Here is a 20,277-nt window from a genome sequence, read left to right as displayed (position 1 = left end):
CACAGTGGCTTCAAAAAGGAGGTTCTATCCACTTGTTCTCAGGCAAAATTATCACATGTGATTTTTTTAAGGAGGGAAAGTTGCTGTGAATCTCACAGTACACATACTTTCCATTTGGATTGCAGTTGAGGATAGAGATACATACAAATGAAATGAGATGCTGTATCTTTTTAAATTTGTGTTTTCTTGTCTGGTTGTAGAACAAAACATCTTGGGGCACTAATTGAGCTCAGTTCATCGGATGTTTGCAGAGTTACCCTTGGGGTGTATGTGTGTATATGAAAAGAGAGAGATGGGATCTGTAAACATTGTGCCCCAAAGGCCATTATATATAGAGGTACATAACCCATCTGTGCAAAGGTCAAATGTACATAATAGCATTTACCGTTAACTTTGCATTGAAATGTCACATGCCTTCTATACTGTGTGAAATTCATGGCTTTTGGGATCTGCTGTTTGCAGTGTTATCTTCTGCACTCATCTCTGTGTGTGCATGTGTGTGACCTATCTACCAGGGAGATCACTCAATGTGTCTTAGTCCGTGAAAGCTTATGCCACAATAAATCTGTTAGTGTTTCAGTTGTTGAATGTTGGCTACTGTCAGGTTGCCAATCACGAAAGTCCCTTTCAGTTGGCCCCACCTACTCGGTTGCAGTGTTCGCATAGATGTGAAAGAGCACACCACAAAGCAATTCCACCATGGTTTGATGGGTGTGAGAGGAGGAAAGCAATGCAGGGCCATAGAAAACCATGCTTACAGCTCAGTCCTATGCAAGTCTGCTTGGAAGTAAGCCCTGTGGAATGCAAGGGATTTATTGACATACAAGTGTGGATAGTATGGCTATCCATACTATTTGGAAGCCCTTTGTAGATGCTTCTTCACATATTTAAATGTGGTTTCCCCAACCACATGAGCAAGAAAATTATTCTTTCACCTGCAAACAAGTATTCGTACCAATCCAGTTGTCATCAGATCCCACAATGTGTGAAATTGTGTCCAGAGTTGCAGAGCATTAGCACCTCTGAATATACTGTCGCTTCTCTATGATATTAACTGTTGATAACATGCATGAGGCCACCATTAGTGTTGCTTCAGTATGTTTGTTGCTGGTGGCATTTTGATGATGATTTCCTTTTTTTCTTTGAGCCCAGATAGGAAAAATCTGCATTGACAACTGCATGAGGTTTTATGGCGTCAACGTCACCTATAGCTTACAGACCCCCAATGTCAGCTGCTATGCTGTGGAGATTGCTCAGGGCCCTGAAGACCAGTATGGGACCCTCTATGTGAATGATTCTGGTGTGCTACAGAGACCTGACTGTAAAGAAATCCAGTACGCTGTACTAGCTAAAGAAGAGCAGAGCAGGAAGGAAGCGCTCACCCATGTTACCATTGTCCTTGATGGATCACGTAAGTTGTATCTGGGCTTTGGTCTTGCCGGTGATATGAGCTCTGAATATGCAAAGCCTCCAATACTGAATATGCAAAATATTTGGTTATTCAGGCCTTTTTATGCAGCAGCCCTTGCATGTGAGATATAGGCCCCAGCGAGCCTGTTAACACCCTCCCTTCTCTCACTCGGGACAGCAACACAGAACTGTGTTGTTGGATGAAATCCTTTGAATTCAAAGGAAAGAATATGCTCTTTGCATTTTGTAAGCATTGGGTAGACACTTGCAGAATTTTCTGGTGGTGGTATAGCTCTTCTCCTCCTCTTCTTTGTAGCTATACATACCGATGATGGTTGCCCAGACTCATGTTCGATGAGCAAGACCCGATCAGAATGTGAAGAGTGTGGTGGCCTTGGAGCACTAATGGGAAAATGCCAATGGAGACAGGGAAGTGGTAAAGGTATGTCCAGACATTCAGCAATTGAATGGGAATCTAGAGCAGGGCAGATCTGAAGAGAGCATTGAAGAGCATGGGCAATTCTGTCACTGGGAACCTCAGTCGGATATCGAGGACATTCAGGGCATTCTTTGTTACCCTGAGTTGCAAACATATTAATATTAATTGATCATTTTATTCCTTGATCAGCCTTTACTGCTGTGTGTGTGTCCGTGTGTGTTTTAGAGAGGTGATACTTAAAGATACTGTACTGGGAAATCAGATATTGTGATTGCAACCTATAAGAAGTCAAATACATTCTCCATTCCTCTCACCCTTCTCTTAGACAAACACTTTTGTATGAGATTTTGTTCAGGAAAGAAGAATAGCACTATGTCATCTATTACATAATGACTAGAAATATGTCACTGATAAGATAGCTTTGTTTGGAGTGGCAGCATATGTATTTAAAGGTGAATTCCTTCAGACCAATATAGTAAATTGCCATGGAGACAACTTATATTAGGATCAGTTTGATTCAGTCTTGGAGGTGTAGAGCAAGCAGCTGGAACAGTGGCTGTGATAAACCACACACACACAAAAAAAGAATTATTACTATGTGCTTCTTCAGGGGGTGTTCCAAGGCCTGAAGGAACCAATTTGCCTTGTAAATGTTTGCTGATAAAATTTAGCAAAGTCCTAATCAACTTATTTGAAGAGGTGTAGAAAGAGCTTTCAGATTCAGAAAGTCACCTGAACTGAAAAATAAATATAATTACAGTCTTTCCTTTGACGGTTTCATGCAGCATCACTTTAGGAAGAGTAAAGGGTAATTTTTCAGTAGCTCATCTTGCAATGTAAAGATGCTGAGGCCACAACATGCCAAGTTCCTTCTTTTGTTTCTTGTTCTTAGGAATAACAACAAACTATTCCACCTGCAGTCCAAGCATCAAGACCTGCCCGGATGCTATCTGTGATGCTGTTGAGAGCAGAGATAAAAAAATATGCCCTCAAGATTGCACAAGTATGGAGTTGACACCTCTCAATTTTCTTTTCTACTGAGTTTTGCTTTCCTACTTCTGGGTCAAGCTGTTGCTTTATCTTAAATGGGAACCAGGGCCAAAAAGTTTACAACTGTCTTCAAAGTTGTGCAAGTTTCTTTTAACGCATATAACAGCTGTGTTACTTTTTGCATTAAGACTGATTTATGCAGGATGCCTGTATAAATATTAGAATGTGCTTATTCTGTATTTTATTTTATTGTCTTTTGAAAATAGCCATGACCCAAAGAACTACTCTAGGAACGTAACAAGAGATTTTCTACTTGGTTTTTCTCTGCTTCTTGTTTTATTTTGGTCCAACCACAGCCACTCTGCATTAGTGGCTACTTCTGAAGATGCCCAGAGTTTCAGGGTGGCTATCTCAAAAAAATGAACTGGAGTTAAAAACACAACATAGATTCAAAATATTTTTTTTAAAGAAAGGCTATGTCTCGAAGGTACTGGTTTCTATGTTATTTAAATGTGATAATTCTCACATTAGGCTCTGATGTTGCAGCTAAACTGCACCATGAGTTCTAGTTCCATAGTTACTGGGTTGAGTGGCTGTATTCAGTAATAGCATGCATCCTGCCTGGATAGTTTAATGTTCAGTTAAAGGGTTATATAATGTAGTTATACTTAGCACTTTTGTTGAGTGCCTTGAGCCAGAGTGTCTCTGAGCACTCTGCAAAAGTTGTTAAGTATCTTTATTGCCATTTAAGATGAGGAAATATAATAGGAAAAAAAGGCTAAACTGATTCTTCCAAGAAGTGAAAAGGGATATTATTTTCCTGGTTCTCCCATTATCCTCCTCCTGTACGCTATACTGGGCTGAAGTCCAGATTTAATGTGTGTGTGTTTCTTAATTACCTATGTATTGTAGCTAAGTATGCTCAGGGTAGCATTCTTATGCTGCAGTTCTCCTTTTGACCCCCTTGGTTAAACTCAGTGGGATTTACTTTGAATAAGCAGTGGCAATGGGCTGTAAGGGTTCCCAGCTATTCACCCATTCAGATACTGGCCTGGCATGTTGAGTCTCGGAAGACACAGGTGCACTCATGTGTCTGGCAGGTACACCTATCACATCATACATTATCTCTTGATACCCAGACCACAAATTAAAGTGGGGTTCATTGTTCTAGGGGCAGCTTGCCCTTGCACAGAACTGTGTGATAGTAGGAAGCAGACTCAGCACTGCGGTATTGTAAGCAAAATACTATGCTTCTCTTATATTCGGGAATGCCTGTGCACTTCTTAATGGATTCTCATCATCAGCTGGCACCGACTGGCTTGCCGAGCCTTGATGAAAAATCTTCTGTTTAAACATATGATTCCCCACATCCCTCTGCGGTAGGAACTTCCCCTGGAAACTGCTGCAAGGTTCATTTTCTTATGAGGAGAGACCACTGGAAACACAAGGCATTTTTGGAGGACATCTGTTTATTTACAAGTATACACTCACTGAACATGGGGCAGCAGACAAGCACAGAGAGAAAATGCTCATCTATAAAATACAATCAGTTTTCCCCAAAGCAAAATGCATCCACTTGGACCACCCAACCAGTTTTTCCTGTCAGCTGCAAAACTCAGACCTTTGTCCCACTTACTGCTACATTCCAAAACCAGACTGTTTCTTCCTCGTCCCGCATGCATGCATGCATTGGCAAAACATTGCTTTTTACCCCCACCCCCAGTAAGCAACTATACCCTACATTTTCCCTTGGAAGCAACAATTCATCATTAGAGCACGTTAGAGGAATACAGTGGTGCCCCGCAAGACGAATGCCTCGCAAGATGGAAAACCCGCTAGACGAAAGGGTTTTCCGTTTTGGAGGTGCTTCGCAGGACGAATTTCTCTATGGGCTTGCTTCGCAAGACAAAAATGTCTTGCGATTCCTGGGGGTTTTTTTCCGCTCCCCACCCCCTTTTTCTAAGGCACTAAGCTGCTAATAGCCTTTTAGCAGCTAATCCGCTAATCCCTTAAGCCTTTAATAGCCACTAATAGCCGCTAATAGCCGCTAATAGCCGCTAATAGCGCTAATCCGCTAATGGGCTTGCTTCGCAAGACGAAAAAACCGCTAGACGAAGAGACTCACGTAACGGATTCTTTTCGTCTTGCGAGGCACCACTGTACATGCAGATGTTAGATGGGCAAAAGCTAATGGATAGTCCATTCTTTTCCTTGACACTCATACAACCCAATAATTTCCCCATTACACCTCCCAGTGGTCTTCCCAAACCCTTCCAGTTGTGTTGGACTACAACTTCCATTCCTGCCCTGACTGTTAGCTACACTAGCTGGAGCTCATGGGAGTTGTATTCTGGAAGATGCCCGTATTGAGGAAGACTGGCCGTTCTCCATTGCTTCCAAATCATCTCCTCTTTTCCATTCCTGTTTCTCTATCCTCCTTTGCTATGCTGTAGCATCAACCTGCCTTGTATTTTATTTGAATCTGTTCTTGAGCACCCAGCTGCGGCCACCACAATGGCACTTGGGGAATAAGTCCGTTCCGCCTATTGCTGCAAGAGAAGTGATGCCCATTTCCAAGTGGTGTCCGTCTTTCCCGTTCCACCAGCTTGTGGGGAGGGGAGAAAGAAAGCTATGTTTTGCAAGCAAGAGCAGCAAAGCAGAGATGCTCCACTTGCAAATGCCAGCCTTGTCTCTCCCCTACCAGTCAATGAGAGAGAAATGAGCAGATCACCATCCCTGTGCTCAGTGCTTCGAAGTGTCCCTTGCAGTGTGGTTCCTGCTGCTGTGTTGTCACCAGGGTAGGATGCAGATTGCCACCCCCCTCACTTTGCCACCCAGGACACCAGCAGCGCTCCCCCCCCCTCTCACACACACCCTTAGTCCAGGTCTAGCAACATATTCTGTGCATAGATTGATGCATGCAGTTGCATGTGGATAAGCACCATTGATTTGCTAGGACTCAGTCATGGCATAGTGGGCAGGATTATAGCTTCAAAGACTATTTCCAGTAAAGTAAAGCTAGCAGTGGTGTAGCTGCTTTTGCATGTACAGCAAATCTATACACCATTGTGAATTCCATTTCACGTTTGTCTCTACTGTCATATTTTAAGGCAGGCTGTTTTGTGGCAGCAACTGATAATCATCATAATAGCTACACAAAACAAGGTCTCATGTGATTGCTTCTTAGAGCTAAGCCCCAAAGACAGATGCCAGTTTTCGCACCCAGGTTTGTTTCTCCTGTTTTTACAAACGAAATTTCAAATGCTCAACAGGATAAACCCGCAGAACATACTGACATGATACTTTGAGCCCTGGCTGTGGAATGGTGCATGCTCACATTTGTGTTTAATTTAGAGACCAACATTGTTGGTGGCCACCAGAAAGGCCTGAATGGACTGGGAATCAAGGCCGGACATGGAGTTTGTCACTGCTTTCCAGGAACTAGCTGTTACTGCGAGAAAGATGATATCAGAGGTAAGTCTGAAGTTTATTTACTGACTTTACGCTTGTGCTATTGAATGCTCCAACACTTCCATCTTTGATAGATAAAAAATTCTGTGTGTGCTCTTCCTCTTTCTCTCTCACATGTACATGGGATGGAAGGGTGCATATAGGACACAACCGCAGATGGAAACTGAAGGATAGTGTATTTCTTCCTGAAGGAAACATTCAGTACACAATGAGATTTTGATGTAGGAGCACCTTGAAATGAGTGATCATCCTCATGCCTTCGCTAATGGAAATAAACTTCCACACATAACTGTCACCATCTCCTTACTGACTGCCCTCAGGTCACTGTGTGCTGGTTGTGGATTCTGAATTCCACATGCCTATGACTTACAGCTGGGATATGTGCTCTCCACAACACCCAAAAGCATCTCCCTGACTATACTGTAAAGCAGCACACATTGCATGAGTTGGGGGCAATGGTGTTGTGAGCTTCCTTGCCCCAAAGCTTTGTCAATGGCAAGCACTCATAAGATGCTGGCTGCAACTCATTTGCTAATAAAATCAGCTTCCAGGGGATGGGAAATTCCCTGTGGCCATGTACACTGATTGCACTATGGTAATAGTAGTAGTAATACAATATGGAGATAATTATTCTGATGTTTAGATTATCATTTTTAAATAGAGATGGAAATGAAGAAAGAGCAAGCACTTTTAATTTTCCAAGGACTTGCCCGCCCCCATTTAATGGCTGACATTATCCTTTAATTAACTCTTGATCAAAAGGAAGATTGAAGAAAATTAAAGATTGAGTGAGATGGGACTAAAAAGAACTAAAGACAGAAGGAGTATCTCAAGCTACACAGTTGGCTTGATTTGGCAACACTGATCAATGCAGCCTGCTGATTTTAGGGAGCAAGTACAGCAGCTTTTTAGCAACAGTAAAAGCTGCTTTAACATTTGAGAGTATGTTAGGTAGCTGATGTAGGTGTTCCTCTACTTCCCAAGTTGTTTTCTCCTAATACTTGCTTTCAATAGAGATGCTTTAAATGTGATTTTTAATTGGCATGGAAAGGAAAAAATTGTGGCAAGTGCCATGACCAAATTATTCTTTATCCACAGAGCCATTGTGTGATTACATGTGCAAAACTGTGATTGCAGGAGGAGTCCTGCTATCCTTCATTATTTCGGTACTCCTTTCTTCCTACTTCATCCATCGCTATCACAAGAATTCTCCAAAGCCACCTATTGCTTCTGCAGAGATGACCTTCCGCCGCCCTGCCCAGTCATACCCCATAAGCTACTCATCGACAAATGTCCGTCGACCGTCAATGGACTCTGAGAACCAGATGTCAGTAGACACGTTTAAAATACCTGTAAGTTTTTTCCAGTTTTCAGCTACTTACCATTCAAGGCATATGGAGAATCAGCTTCTATTTACTACTGCTGATTTACCAAGTGTGCAGAAGAGTTCCTGGTTTACTCCCACCATTGTACTTATTTTTCAAATCCTTCTAACAGCTGCCACCATGTATCTTTACTATGTCTGCTGTTTACTAGAGCCTTAAATCTACATAGTAGCGGTGGTACTTTCAGTTTGACATAAAACAAGCCAGGTTCACAATATAAGTATATAAAAGTAACAAGTTGTTCTTTAATGGGTAAAATAAGGTAAATATTATACCATACCCTCCAACATTTCTTCAATGAAAATAGGGACATCCCATTCCGTAATGATAATTTTACTGTTCATAACACACATCTTACTGGGTTGCCCCAGCCACTCTGAGCAGCTCCCAACATATATAAAAGCCTTAATTTTTTTTTTTTTAAAAAAACTTCCCTATACAGGATTGTCTTCAGTTGGCTCGAGGGTCAGATAACTCCATACCCTCCAACATTTCTCCAATGAAATAGGGACATCCTAAAGAGAAGTGGGACATTCCAGGATTAAATAAAAACCCGACATGGCTTGTCTAAATCAGGGACGTCCTTAGAAAATAGGGACACTTGGAGGGTCTGCTATACTTAAACCAGTTACTGTTTCTTGAAGATTTAAGTTTGCTCTAATAAAGGCTACTGTTACTTTAAGTGGTAAAGGTAAAGGGACCCCTGACCATTAGGTCCAGTCGTAACCGACTCTGGGGTTGCGGTGCTCATCTCGCTTTATTGGCCGAGGGAGCTGGCGTACAGCTTCCGGGTCATGTGGCCAGCATGACTAAGCCACTTCTGGTGAACCAGAACAGCGCACGGAAACACCGTTTACCTTCCTGCCGGAGCGGTACCTATTTATCTACTTGCACTTTGACGTGCTTTCAAACTGCTAGGTTGGCAGGAGCAGGGACCGAGCAATGGGAGCTCACCCTGGTGCGGGGATTCGAACCACCAACCTTCGGCAAGTCCTAGGCTCTGTAGTTTAACCCACAGCACCACCCTTGTAAATATGGAAACTTACACAGAAGTGAAGGAGAGGAGGAGGGTGGAAGAGAAAAAACTGGCAGCAGAGAGGGGGGTGGAGCAGAAATGAATGGAAGGAAGAGAGAGGAAAGGACCCTCTTCAAGAGATCAGTTCAGACCTCTGGCAAGAGTAATCTTGTCCCTTCTCTGATAGTTGTCTTGGGCAGAGAGATATACAGAAGGGGGGCAGAAAGAGTTAAGGGAGGCCCTACCCACAAGGGGCACTGGCCCCACCCACAGCTGGCTTGCAGCTACCAACAATTTATCCCTTAGTCAATGCAGGGGGTGGGAATCCTTTGCATAATGATACTTATTAATATAATTCATTCAGTTTCCTTTCTTCGTGTTTGGCCGATGTTCATATGGAGTTTGAGATCTTGGAAAACAACTTGCTGCAAGTTTATCTGCCTGAAAATTAGACCCATATGAATAGAAAACGTTCCATTCAATTCTGTGGTTGTTCCACCTAATACAATAGCTTGTTTGTTAGTTGTACGTCCTTTGGTATGGAACCATAAATGACCGCTTGTTCTACTGGAATGAACAATTAGATTACAGTTAACTAGTCCCTCCAGAAGTCTGCAACTAATTATTTTAGCGTTTCCTAGCAACCTGGTTTGGCTGCTCCTCACTGCAGCTGTATCAGCCATACTAGTAAAATACTAAAACCCATTTGCTTGCTTGAGAAAATTTCAGCTTTTAAAAAGTCAAATGAATAGCAGTCTTTTTAAAAATAAAAAGATAGCTTGCGGTCATCATGGCCACCTGCATTTAACCGGAGCTTTTGTTTTACTATGATTTGAGACTACATGTTTGCATGTGAAGTTCTACTGACTAGGTCAGGAATGGCCAAACCTGGGTTTCCCCGGCCCTCTTGCTATCCTTCCTGTGTCATATTAGGAGCCTCAGTTGCTATGCATTGCTGCTTCCTACTTGGCAGACAAGCCTTTCGTTTGCCATGGGGAAGAAGGGTGACTGCAGAGAGCCTTACAGCACACAGCCTGACACACACAAGCTGACATAGGGAAGAATTGCAGGGGCCGTGAGAGCCACATGCTGTACCCACCCCCACCCCCCATTTTCTAAAAAGTGACCTCTTATCTCTCGGGGGGGGGGGGGGGGCTCACTTCCGACAGCACTGACTTGGCTGAGCACCATGTAAGACAACCACATTCTGGTTTTGCACCAGTAACAGGCCACCCCTGAGGCCTCTGTGTCATTGCAAAGGCCTCTGAGATGACTTGTGTGTTACTAGCTGGAGGATGAGGTAAGATTTGGCACGTGACATTCTCCAGCCTTGCTTGCACAATGCAGGCTCCCTTTCCAGCCAGGTTCTTGAACCTGGCTAGACTTCTGTAGGTGCAGCCAATATACTGGGGTAGGAGAGCTGAAAATACCGTATTGGCCCAAATATAAGCTGCACCTTTAAAACTGGAAGGGAAAAAAGAAAAAAATTCCTGAATATAAGCCGCTCCATTCCTCGCTGCTCCTGGCTGCGCTGCATCACTGGCAGCCTTTCCCCTTCCCCACTGTCTCCCTTCCCAACCTCAGGGGAGAGGACGGGGGACTATGTGTGGGGCAGGCGCTGCTTTGCCGCGCTCCTGGCTGTATACCGTAAGGTGGTGAATATAAGCCGCACTTTATCTTTTCACGGTTGGAATTTGGGGGAAAAAAGTGAGGCATATATTCAGGCCAATACGGTAATAATAATATATTTCACATCTGGCAACCAAGGCACCTCTTTGGTTTCAGATAGTACATGGGTTGTCAAGTCTAAAAAGCCCAGGACACGGAATTTTAGAGGCCTCTAGCAGCCACGGTGGCTCATTCACCAGAAGTAATGCATTTAGCTTTAACTCTGGAAGTGTATACTCGATTCTGACCAAACTAAGCCTACTGATGTATATTTTGCTCTAGGAGGCTTAGTTTGGTCAGAATTGAGTATGCACTTTCAGTGTTAGTGCTAAATACATCACTTCTTGTAAATGAGCCACCATAGCCACTGGCATTTGCCCTGGGCCACTGGAATAGAATGAGGTAAATAAATAAATAAACGGTCACATAAAAATGAAGAGTACCATTAATAGTGGAAATATTTTTCAGACCCATATGCTACCTTAATTTGCACCAAATAATTTTGTGGAATCTAGTTTATGAAATGATCACAGACACAGAGTCACAGGTTACCAACCTTAAAAGTCCCGTTATAAGCTATGTGGAAAAAGCATCCAAATTAATAATGCTCACTTAATGCCTAAGCAAAACAGAATTCTGTTTAAATGGTAATCTGGTGCATATACATGAAAGGACAGAGGGTGAAGGCTCAGTTCCAGGAACATTAAGCTCAATGTGGTTGCTAGTGTCTTAACCTTAAAAATCCTTCTCTGCACAACGGGGAATCAATGTTGGAGGCATTTTGGGGAGCTTTTGCCAGTGAAACACTGTCTTTTTGTGCATCTCATTTGTCTCCCTAGGCTATATTTAGATGTTAGGGGATGGTACTTTCATAGAGGCATGTATGCTGTTTGCTTTTGTTTCACTGTTGGTTTATACAGTCATCACTGTTCTGTGACTGTCAGGCTTGATAGGTTCCCGAAACAGAAAGGCAATTGTCTGAGATGAATGGTTGAATTCTAAAACAAGCCTCCCTTCCCCTTCGGTTTCCTCAAGCTTATAAAACGGGGAAATATTTTTACCCAAGAGCATTTACTTCTCATTTCTGGCAACACTGATGGCAGGAGTGCAGATAGTTTTCACCCTAATTGCCACCTATCATATGCATATACTGGCTTCATAGTTTTATAAAAGGCAACTGCACCTGGGAACCTCAGGGTTGGGAACTAGTCCAATAAATTTCCATGGATTCTGTGTGATCATGCCTCAGAACCTTCTTCAGTGCAGAAGGAGTGTGTCACTTCAGCCACTGTGTTTGGCAAGCAGGGGAAAAAAACCATTTGGGTTGGCCTGGTCTGGTATATATTATTGCTCTGCCAAAAGTTATCCTCTGTGTTTTTTTCAACCATTATCCATCAGTTAATAAGAAAAGAAAGTGAAGGTTGTCTCTAGGCCTGGGCAATATATCAGTATGAGAGTACGAGGAGCAGACTGTGTTGTCAGCTTCACTCAGTAGGTATCACTGGTGAAACCGCCACCACTCCTGAGTCCCTCTGCTAGCAACTTTCTCCAGCGAGTTGTTAGCAGAGGGACTCAGGAGTGGTGATGGCTTCACCAGCGATATATCAGGGAGTGAAATTGCCATCCCACTCTGCCCTCATACTGCACAGAGGGACAAAAAGGCTGCATCTGCATCTTCTAACTGAGGAGTGTTCAGTTACCGCTCCCCTTAACTGAGTAGTTAAAGGCTCCCCCAGCCCGGCACTGGCTCCCACACAAGCGGGGAGAGCTCTGGGCATTGGGAGCCCCTCTGGGCATTTACTGGGGATTGGGAGCCCTTTTGTGCCCCAGCTAAGAGTACAAAGAAGCTGCCTTGTCCCAGACTGCTAGGGGCTGGGGTGAAACCACCTCAGCTCCCATGATGAGAGCTGTGGTGATTTCACCAGGCGCCTGGCAGGCTGATGGCAATGCAACTTGTTTTTTCAACAGCACGGTATATTGGCAGGCCATGATGTTTGGCTGGTGATATACCACGATGCTGAAAAGCTTATATCGCCCAGCCCCAGTGATCTCATTTTAAAGATATTGGGTGGCGGGCAGATTAAGGTGAAAGGAAGGGCTTCCTTTAAAACAAAATCAGTGAGTGTATTGCTCTCTGGCTCCTGGTAGCTCAGCATCCCCAGGTCCCTGTGCTTCAATTAAAGCCCAGGTATCCCCTCCCTTAGGGCTTTTCCAGATCAGGAAGCACAAACAGCCAAGGAAAGGGGAGAGTGCTGGAGAAATGTTTAATGGAAAGAAAAACACACATACAACGCTTGGCTAACTTGCAACAACCATAAGATAAGCTCAATCTTACACCCACTGTATTTTTTTTATTATAAAAAAATAATAATCTAAAATTACCTGCTAATGAGGCAGAAAAGCAGAAACTTCTTTTGCAAGGAAATATAACTATTGGCAGATTAAAGAAGGTAGTGGGGCCTTCCTTCCCCGTTTGGCAGAGAGAGAAGGCAGGTTGGAAACCGTATCGGATGACCTGCAGTGGAAAGGAGGGGGAAGTGCCCCCATCAAATGCTGTTTCGCTGCTGTCTCATGAGATTTACTTTTCCTCTAACACAGGAAGATCCAAAGTGGGAATTTCCTCGGAAGAACCTGGTGCTTGGCAAAACGCTCGGAGAAGGAGAATTCGGGAAAGTCGTCAAGGCAACTGCTTTCAGACTTAAGGGGAAGGCTGGCTATACTACTGTTGCAGTCAAAATGCTAAAAGGTACTTTTTCTGCAAGCGCCTGGAAATATCTGCAAATGATTTGGTAACTTACGACAGAGGTCCAGCTTGGAAGCAAAAAGCTGCCGGATCACACAAACGTTCCAGCCGGATGTCCTAAAGCGTTCTATTTATATTCTGACATTTTCCCCTGTGCTTCATTGATGAGGGCAGTCGCTTCCACGGGGCACAAGGGCAACTTGACTTAGCTTGGCCAATGTAGCTCACTTAAATTGTCATCTCAACAGAGGCGTTTCAAGAGCATTCTAAAAATGCTGCGCTTTTCAGCTTTAGCTGAACTCTTTCCTACAGATACTTTAGAGCACAGTATAAAAATAGCACCTCATTGTCACACAAAAGATGCGAAAGAGCAACATGCTCACCAGATCTTTCTCTCTAACTATATCTGCTCTATCGATATACAATGGCCAGATCTAGAGTATTTGGTTTGTCACAGCAGAGTGTGACAGAAGCAAAGCAGTAGCTTGGGAGGAAGGCCAGCTTGCCCATGGGTATGCCCATTGTTCCTTTTGCTGTCCTTCATCTGCCTTCCTTTTCCTGCATGCAGAATGGTCGGGAAACTCTTAGCTTAGATATGTCCAGAGTGAAGAGAGAAAGCATTTGGCCTGGTGCAATGCCACGTCCCCTTTCCCAAGCACATTGGCATTGGGCTGCAGTATACCAGGGGAAGCAGTGATGGGTGAACCAAGGGAGATGAAAGGCAGTATTACCCATCTCTGCAAAGTAGTAATAACAATTTCAAGTTATGAAATGGCAGGTCTATTAAAAAGCTGAAGATCTTCTAGTTGAGATATCTGTACCAGGCAGAATGTTATAAACCTCAAACAGCAGTTAAGACATTATTAGCCTCTTGTTGGCATCCATCTGTCTTGAGAGACAATGGGGTGTGCCTCTGAGGTGAAGTCAAACTGCTGGAGAATCACAGCGCCTGCTGTGGCTACAGAGATCAGTAACTCATAACTGTTGCCTCGTGTGCTGTTTTTGCTGTGTAAGCAACACCAAAGTGACCTCTCAGGGGTGCAAGCTTGGGCAGTGTGTATGGAGGTCCTGGGCTGCCCAGATGAGAGCCTTGTTGATGTGGTCCAAAGGAAAGCACAGCAATACATTGGGCACCAGCTTGGCTGCCGGAGTTGCCGGAAGGAGGCGTACAAGACTCCATCCAACCATCTTAAGGACTCCAAATTTGGGTAGACTTTACTCTTTAGTTTTGTCTTCTCCCAAAAATGTCCTGCAAGGTAGAGGGACATTAACCTGTATCACCCAGTTAATATTGTGACCAAGCAGGAGCCAGCTATCATCATGCCTATAGTGCAAAGAGGAAGCTTAGTAAAGGTAAAGGTACCCCTGCTCGTACGGGCCAGTCGTGTCCGACTCTCGGGTTGCGTGCTCATCTCGCTTAAGAGGCCGTGAGCCGGCGCCGTCCGAAGACACTTCCGGGTCACGTGGCCAGCGTGACAAAGCTGCTCTGGTGAACCAGAGCAGCACACGGAAACGCCGTTTACCTTCCCGCTATAAAGCGGTCCCTGTTTATCTACTTGTACCTAAGAGTGCTTTTGAACTGCTAGGTGGGCAGGAGCTGGGACCGAACGATGGGAGCTCACCCCGCCGCGGGGATTCGAACCGCCGACCATACGATCAGCAAGTCCTAGGCACTGAGGTTTTACCCAAATTCTCAGCATCTGCTTCCAGGTTCCACTGAGTATGCAGTAACAGTGTCCGTTCGCCTGTCCCCCCCCCCCCCCAGAACAAGGGGATATTAGCAACAGACCTGACTTTTTGGTGCTGAATCATCTGCAAAATATTACTAAAAGAGGAGCAGTTTCAGTTAGATTTCTTCTTTAATGTTCTCAAGTGGTCCTCACTGTTTCCCTTTAGCACCACATCAGGGCAACTTTTTCAGGCAAGATACTCAAAGCCATCAAGGAATACAGGAGCAGTTTGGCCTGCATTTGTTCCCTACCTGCTACATCTTCCTTTGCAATAGAATGATTAGAAGGTTAGGGCTGAGACATGAGGGGTTGTTATGGCAACCCAACTGTTAAAGGTGGGTGTCGGTTAGAGAATCTAGTGGAGCAAGAGTTTTCAAGACAATCTAAGATTCTTTCATGAACATAAACAAGCCTGATTCACTTCATGCCTCTCAGTACCCTCTTCTTTGGCTTGGAGGAGGCTAATTTTTTCCATGTGGGTAGAAATCAAGGAAGCACTTTCAGTCTCTCTATACGTTATTCATTTAAGGCATTTTAAACCTGCTCTTCAGCTGAAAAAGGCTCCCAGAGTGGTTTACATGAATAATTAAAACAAGGAACACCTTTCCCCTAATTTGTTTAAGATGGTTATTTGCAGCCAGTAAGTGCCAGAGATCCAGGTAGTATGTCAGTATTTCAGTATTATGGGAATAGTGTTTGTAATTAATTTATGGTATTTCTTCTATTGCTCTGTTCTGCAGAAAATGCTTCCCAAAGTGAGCTGAGAGATCTGCATTCAGAGTTCAATCTTTTGAAACAGGTCAACCATCCACATGTCATTAAACTCTATGGAGCTTGCAGCCAAGATGGTAAGTGAGAGTCACACATTATACAAGTGGGGACCATTTTAGGCATGTCCAATTTAGCATGACTGCTGACGCACGGGTCCTTTTGGACCTGGAAGAATGGGGTGGGACAGGGGCAGAGTGGGCTTATGTGCATTCTGTCGATGTGCGCTGTCCAGAGCTGTCAGTGTGCACTGTGACCTGGAGCGCAAGCACCGTGGAAATGAGGGTTGCCTGTATATAAAATAAGAAAGAGACGGTATGTAATCCCCCGAGTGCCACAAGAGAAATACAAGCTTGGCACAGTCAATCAATCAGTTTTTCAGTCCTGTGCCCCAAAGTATCCATCAGCAGAGGAGGCTGCCTTTTATTTCTGCTGTGGCACTTTCACTGCTCTGGTCATTCCTACTTCCAAACATATCCCACTGGGGGCCTGTTTTTGGGCCCTACCTTCGCATTGGATGCGATTGCTATTCTGGTGAAAAGATCAACAGAAATCTGGGCTAAGGAAGCGGCTTGCAGAATCACCGGGCTTTATTGGACAAAGGTGCTGCCGGCTTAGATATTGAAATACTCCCATTACATGTGTATTAGTCAGCTAAAATGGTAGTACCTGTGGCCACCTGCTTTGGACATGAGAGGGACACTTTCACAGTGACAGGTACAATCCAGCAAAAGAAGTAAGAAACACACATACACCTTACTGATAAATTTATAGGATTTGGTCAATTACCGTATTGGCCTGAATATAAGCCACACTCGAATATAAGCCACACCTTTAAAATTGGAGGGGGGATGGGACAAAAAAAATACCTGAATATAAGCTGTTCCCTTCCTTGCTGCTCCTGGCTGCATGCTGGGTGGGTGAGTGGGAGGTGCACTGCAGTGCTGGTGGCCTTTCCTGTTCCTCGCTCTCTCGCTTCCCGGCCTTGGGGGAGAGGACGGGGTGGGGACTACACATGGGGTGGGTGCTGCTTTGCTGTGCTCCTGGCTGCATACCATAAGGTCACGAATATAAGCCACACTTAAACTTTTCATGGTTGGAATTTGGGGGGAAAGTGAGGCTTATATTCAGGTCAATACAGTAAGTGACAGATGTTTAGTTTAGAAATAATATTCCATAGGACGGTGCAATAAAACAGCCGGAGGGGGAATTAGTCTGGTAACTTAGGCATTCATTTCAATAGATCTGATGGCAACTGTTGTTGCATAGCAACAGTCTCACATTTGAAGGGGAACTGTGCCTTAAGGGACTGGCATGTGATTTGTTATACTGCCATACTGAAGTTGGTTGATTTGTGCAGCCGTATATTCAGCAGCACCCCCAGTTTCTGAACTTGCTAATCAGCCACATTCATTATATGTTTCCATATGGCACAATTTATAAGAATTTCATTTGTGCCTGACAGCATGTGGGGAAGGTTTTTGTCGTCTCCAAAGCCCTGGGAGCAGGGTTCCATTGGAGTCCCTGGGGTCAGAGTTTTAGTGTCCTGCTTAGCATCTTGTCCCTCCTATGGCTAGCACAAGCAAGATATATTACACAAAGTCTATGCAGATGTATTTAATTCAAATAATGTATACAGGCTGCAGCATCCTGCTTTTGTGTATATAAAATTTGGATTCATTTGGCCTGGAATTTCAGGGTGTTGTTATTTTTAAATCGGAGAAGACACAAAGCCCTGCCTAACCAAGATAAATACAGAGCTAGGTTTTAAGGTTGGTGAATGAGTAAAATTGATACAAGCTTTGCACTCTCTTGTTAGCCTGGTACAATAGGGGAGAATGCTAGGAATCCTGCTGTTTCTGGTTTGGATGCTTATATTCTCTGCATTCTGTTAAAGCTGGGATAGGAGAGCTTTGAACCTCCAGGCCTCTGTGTTCAGTATTGTAGCATGGGGGAAAGCATTCATGTGGGTGGCTATGATGAGGCAAAGCTTGCTAATGGACTTGAAATGTCAGGATCCTTTCTGCAGAAATCTATACTTGAGAGCTTTAACAAACCACTGTAATTAGTGTGCAGGGAGCACGAGATACTGTGAGGATTACCACAGGCTGCAGAAAATAATGTTCATACCTTAAACTGAGTGCTTTTGATTGGTTTCTCTGCGCAGACCAATTTGCATAGAAATCTTCCTTAAACATTCCATAAAACCAAGGAAACATCACAATTTATCTGTCTGACTTTGGAAGAAATGCAGCGTAACACAATTGATTGCTTTTCTTAGACAGGATACCCAAAGGCATGTTCCCACAAATAAGCACTTTTCATTTCAATTGCCTGTCTCCATGGTGGGAGAACACTTCTGAACATAAGAGTTCACCTTATAGCACTGGGTTTTGTTGTGCTCTTTTTCATAAAAAAGTTTATATAATGTTCCTTTGGTGGGGTAGGCGAGCTGGAGGGTGGGGGAAAATCACATTTGGAAACCAGTGTGCCCCTTTGGTTTCAGATAGTACATGGGGTAGATGAGTCTAAAAAGCCCAGGACACAAATTTTCACAGCCCCCCAGCAGCTATGGTAGTACATTTGCCAGAAGTAATGTATTTAGCATTAAGTGTATAGTTGATTCTGACCAAACTAAGCCCCCTAGGATTGTGTGCAAATAAGCTTTATAGTGGTACCTCAGGTTAAGTACTTAATTTGTTCCGGAGGTCTGTTCTTAACCTGAAACTGTTCTTAACCTGAAGCACCACTTTAGCTAATGGGGGCTCCTGCTGCTGCCGCGCCGCTGGAGCACGATTTCTGTTCTCATCCTGAAGCAAAGTTCTTAACCCAAGGTACTATTTCTGGGTTAGCGGAGTCTGTAACCTGAAGCGTATGTAACCCAAGGTACCACTGTATATTCAGATTTGCTTGATATGCATAATTTAGGCTGTAGTGCTGCAAGGGAGTAAGACCCATGGATCTGAGTGGGACTTAAGTCTGAGTAAGCATGCATAGGACTAGACTGTTAAAACAGGTAACAAAATTAAATGTTTTTTGGGGGTGCAGGTGTTTGTTTGTTTGTTTTTAAGTACAAGGTGTATAAATCTTGCTGATATGCTGCTTTACTAATTATTGAGAGCAATAATTTTTATCTATCTTTTTATGCCTCAGGGCCTTTGTACCTAATAGTTGAATATGCTAAATATGGCTCCTTGAGGAGTTTTCTGAGGGAAAGCCGGAAAGTTGGGCCCAGCTATATGGGAAGTGATGCCAACAGGAATTCCAGCTACCTGGACAATCCGGATGAGCGAGCCTTAACCATGGGTGACCTGATCTCGTTTGCATGGCAGATATCTCGCGGAATGCAGTACCTTGCTGAAATGAAGGTATGGCGTCCCTCATCTCACCCTCTCTTTGTGGCCTTCCTAGTAAGCATACATGACAGTTCAACGTCTTTCTTTCTTTTCCCCAAAGCTTGTACATCGTGATTTAGCAGCCAGAAATGTCTTAGTAGCCGAAGGGCGTAAGATGAAGATTTCTGACTTCGGTTTGTCACGAGATGTTTATGAGGAGGACTCTTACGTCAAGAGGAGCAAGGTACAGTCACTGGCAGCCTGGGATTGATAAATTGATAAGGAAACTATACACATTAGTAAGAGAACTTCTGGACACACACATTGAAACATGTCTAGCAGGACTCAACAGTGCACAAACTTTTGTGTGCCTTGAGATTGCAAAAAGGAACAGCAAATATGGGTTGTGTAAAACCTGTGTATGTAACCTTCTGTTTTTGATCTTGTGCAAGCTATTCGCTTTCAACCCAACGGTTTTCCCGGTGCATCCATGTTTTGCTGTAATCCATATGAATGAAATGCACATTTTCTGATAAAAGGCATATGAGACTACTTGACAACATGCATGTTAAATGTGACAAAAGTGAAATGAAAACAAATGTGACATGAGGAGCAGTGCTAAACAGAACTTGCAAGCAGTAATAGTTCTTTATTTTCCTGCCAGGGTCGGATACCTGTGAAGTGGATGGCAATTGAATCTCTCTTTGATCACATCTACACAACACAAAGTGATGTGTAAGTCTATGTATTTATGTTCCCTGTCATGCAACTTTGTCTTTGTACTCATGCTGTGCCAGAACACCTCGGGCTGAAGAGGCCATCTGCTCTACAGCCCTACTGTGGAAAACAGAGTAAGTTGTAGCAGGCTGAATAGTCAGCTTCTCAATCACAAGATACCCAGCATCTCCTGTAAGGAGGAGATTAAACCTTAGCTAGCAGTAACTCAAGGTTTTTTTAACAAGCTTTTACTAGCCAAGGCATTCATGAAACCTCACTTTCAGCTATCTTTCTGCAGTCCTTCAAACACATTTGCTGTAACACTGGACAGTATAAAGTGAAATGGATTGCTATAATCTGGACAAGGCTGTATTTCGCTAGAATCAGAACCCCTCTAACCCAAGGATGGGCAACCTTTTTTCTGTCAAGGGCAGCATTCATAGAATTGTAGAGTTGGAAGGGAGCACCAGGGTCATCTAGTCCAACCCCTGCAATGCAGGAATCTTTTACCTAATGTGGGCTCGAACCCAGGACCCTGAGATTAAGAGTCTCATTCTGTATTGACTGAGCTATCCCATGCTTGAGGGCAGTCTGTCAAGGCTGCAT

The 20,277-nt window shown here is 43.8% G+C and overlaps 1 protein-coding gene and 1 long non-coding RNA gene across 11 annotated transcripts in view; one reads left to right on the top strand and one right to left on the bottom strand.

Annotated features, from left to right (window-relative positions):
- LOC310677566 overlaps positions 1-15,071 on the bottom strand; it is a 35,278-nt gene extending 20,207 nt beyond the window's left edge. The window contains exons 1-2 of the long non-coding RNA XR_014511283.1: positions 14,911-15,071; positions 12,761-12,893 (exon numbers count right to left, since the gene is read on the bottom strand). This is a non-coding gene — a long non-coding RNA (uncharacterized lncRNA). The remainder of the gene's footprint in view (positions 1-12,760; positions 12,894-14,910) is intronic.
- The window catches only part of RET (ret proto-oncogene), a 115,951-nt gene that overhangs the window by 82,415 nt on the left and 13,259 nt on the right, over positions 1-20,277 (top strand). For all 10 annotated transcript variants that reach the window (XM_083440324.1, XM_083440332.1, XM_083440326.1 and 7 more), the window contains 10 exons: positions 1,153-1,411; positions 1,727-1,852; positions 2,742-2,852; positions 6,194-6,313; positions 7,409-7,662; positions 12,977-13,124; positions 15,592-15,699; positions 18,773-18,987; positions 19,076-19,198; positions 19,619-19,689. In XM_083440324.1, the coding sequence (XP_083296450.1) occupies positions 1,153-1,411; positions 1,727-1,852; positions 2,742-2,852; positions 6,194-6,313; positions 7,409-7,662; positions 12,977-13,124; positions 15,592-15,699; positions 18,773-18,987; positions 19,076-19,198; positions 19,619-19,689 (1,535 nt within the window). The remainder of the gene's footprint in view (positions 1-1,152; positions 1,412-1,726; positions 1,853-2,741; positions 2,853-6,193; positions 6,314-7,408; positions 7,663-12,976; positions 13,125-15,591; positions 15,700-18,772; positions 18,988-19,075; positions 19,199-19,618; positions 19,690-20,277) is intronic.

Source organism: Podarcis tiliguerta, assembly GCF_965153285.1.
Source record: "Podarcis tiliguerta genome assembly, chromosome: 5".
Lineage (NCBI taxonomy): Eukaryota > Metazoa > Chordata > Lepidosauria > Squamata > Lacertidae > Podarcis > Podarcis tiliguerta.
The sequence above is the reverse complement of the archived record's forward strand: the minus strand, read 5'-3'. Positions and strand labels throughout refer to the sequence as shown.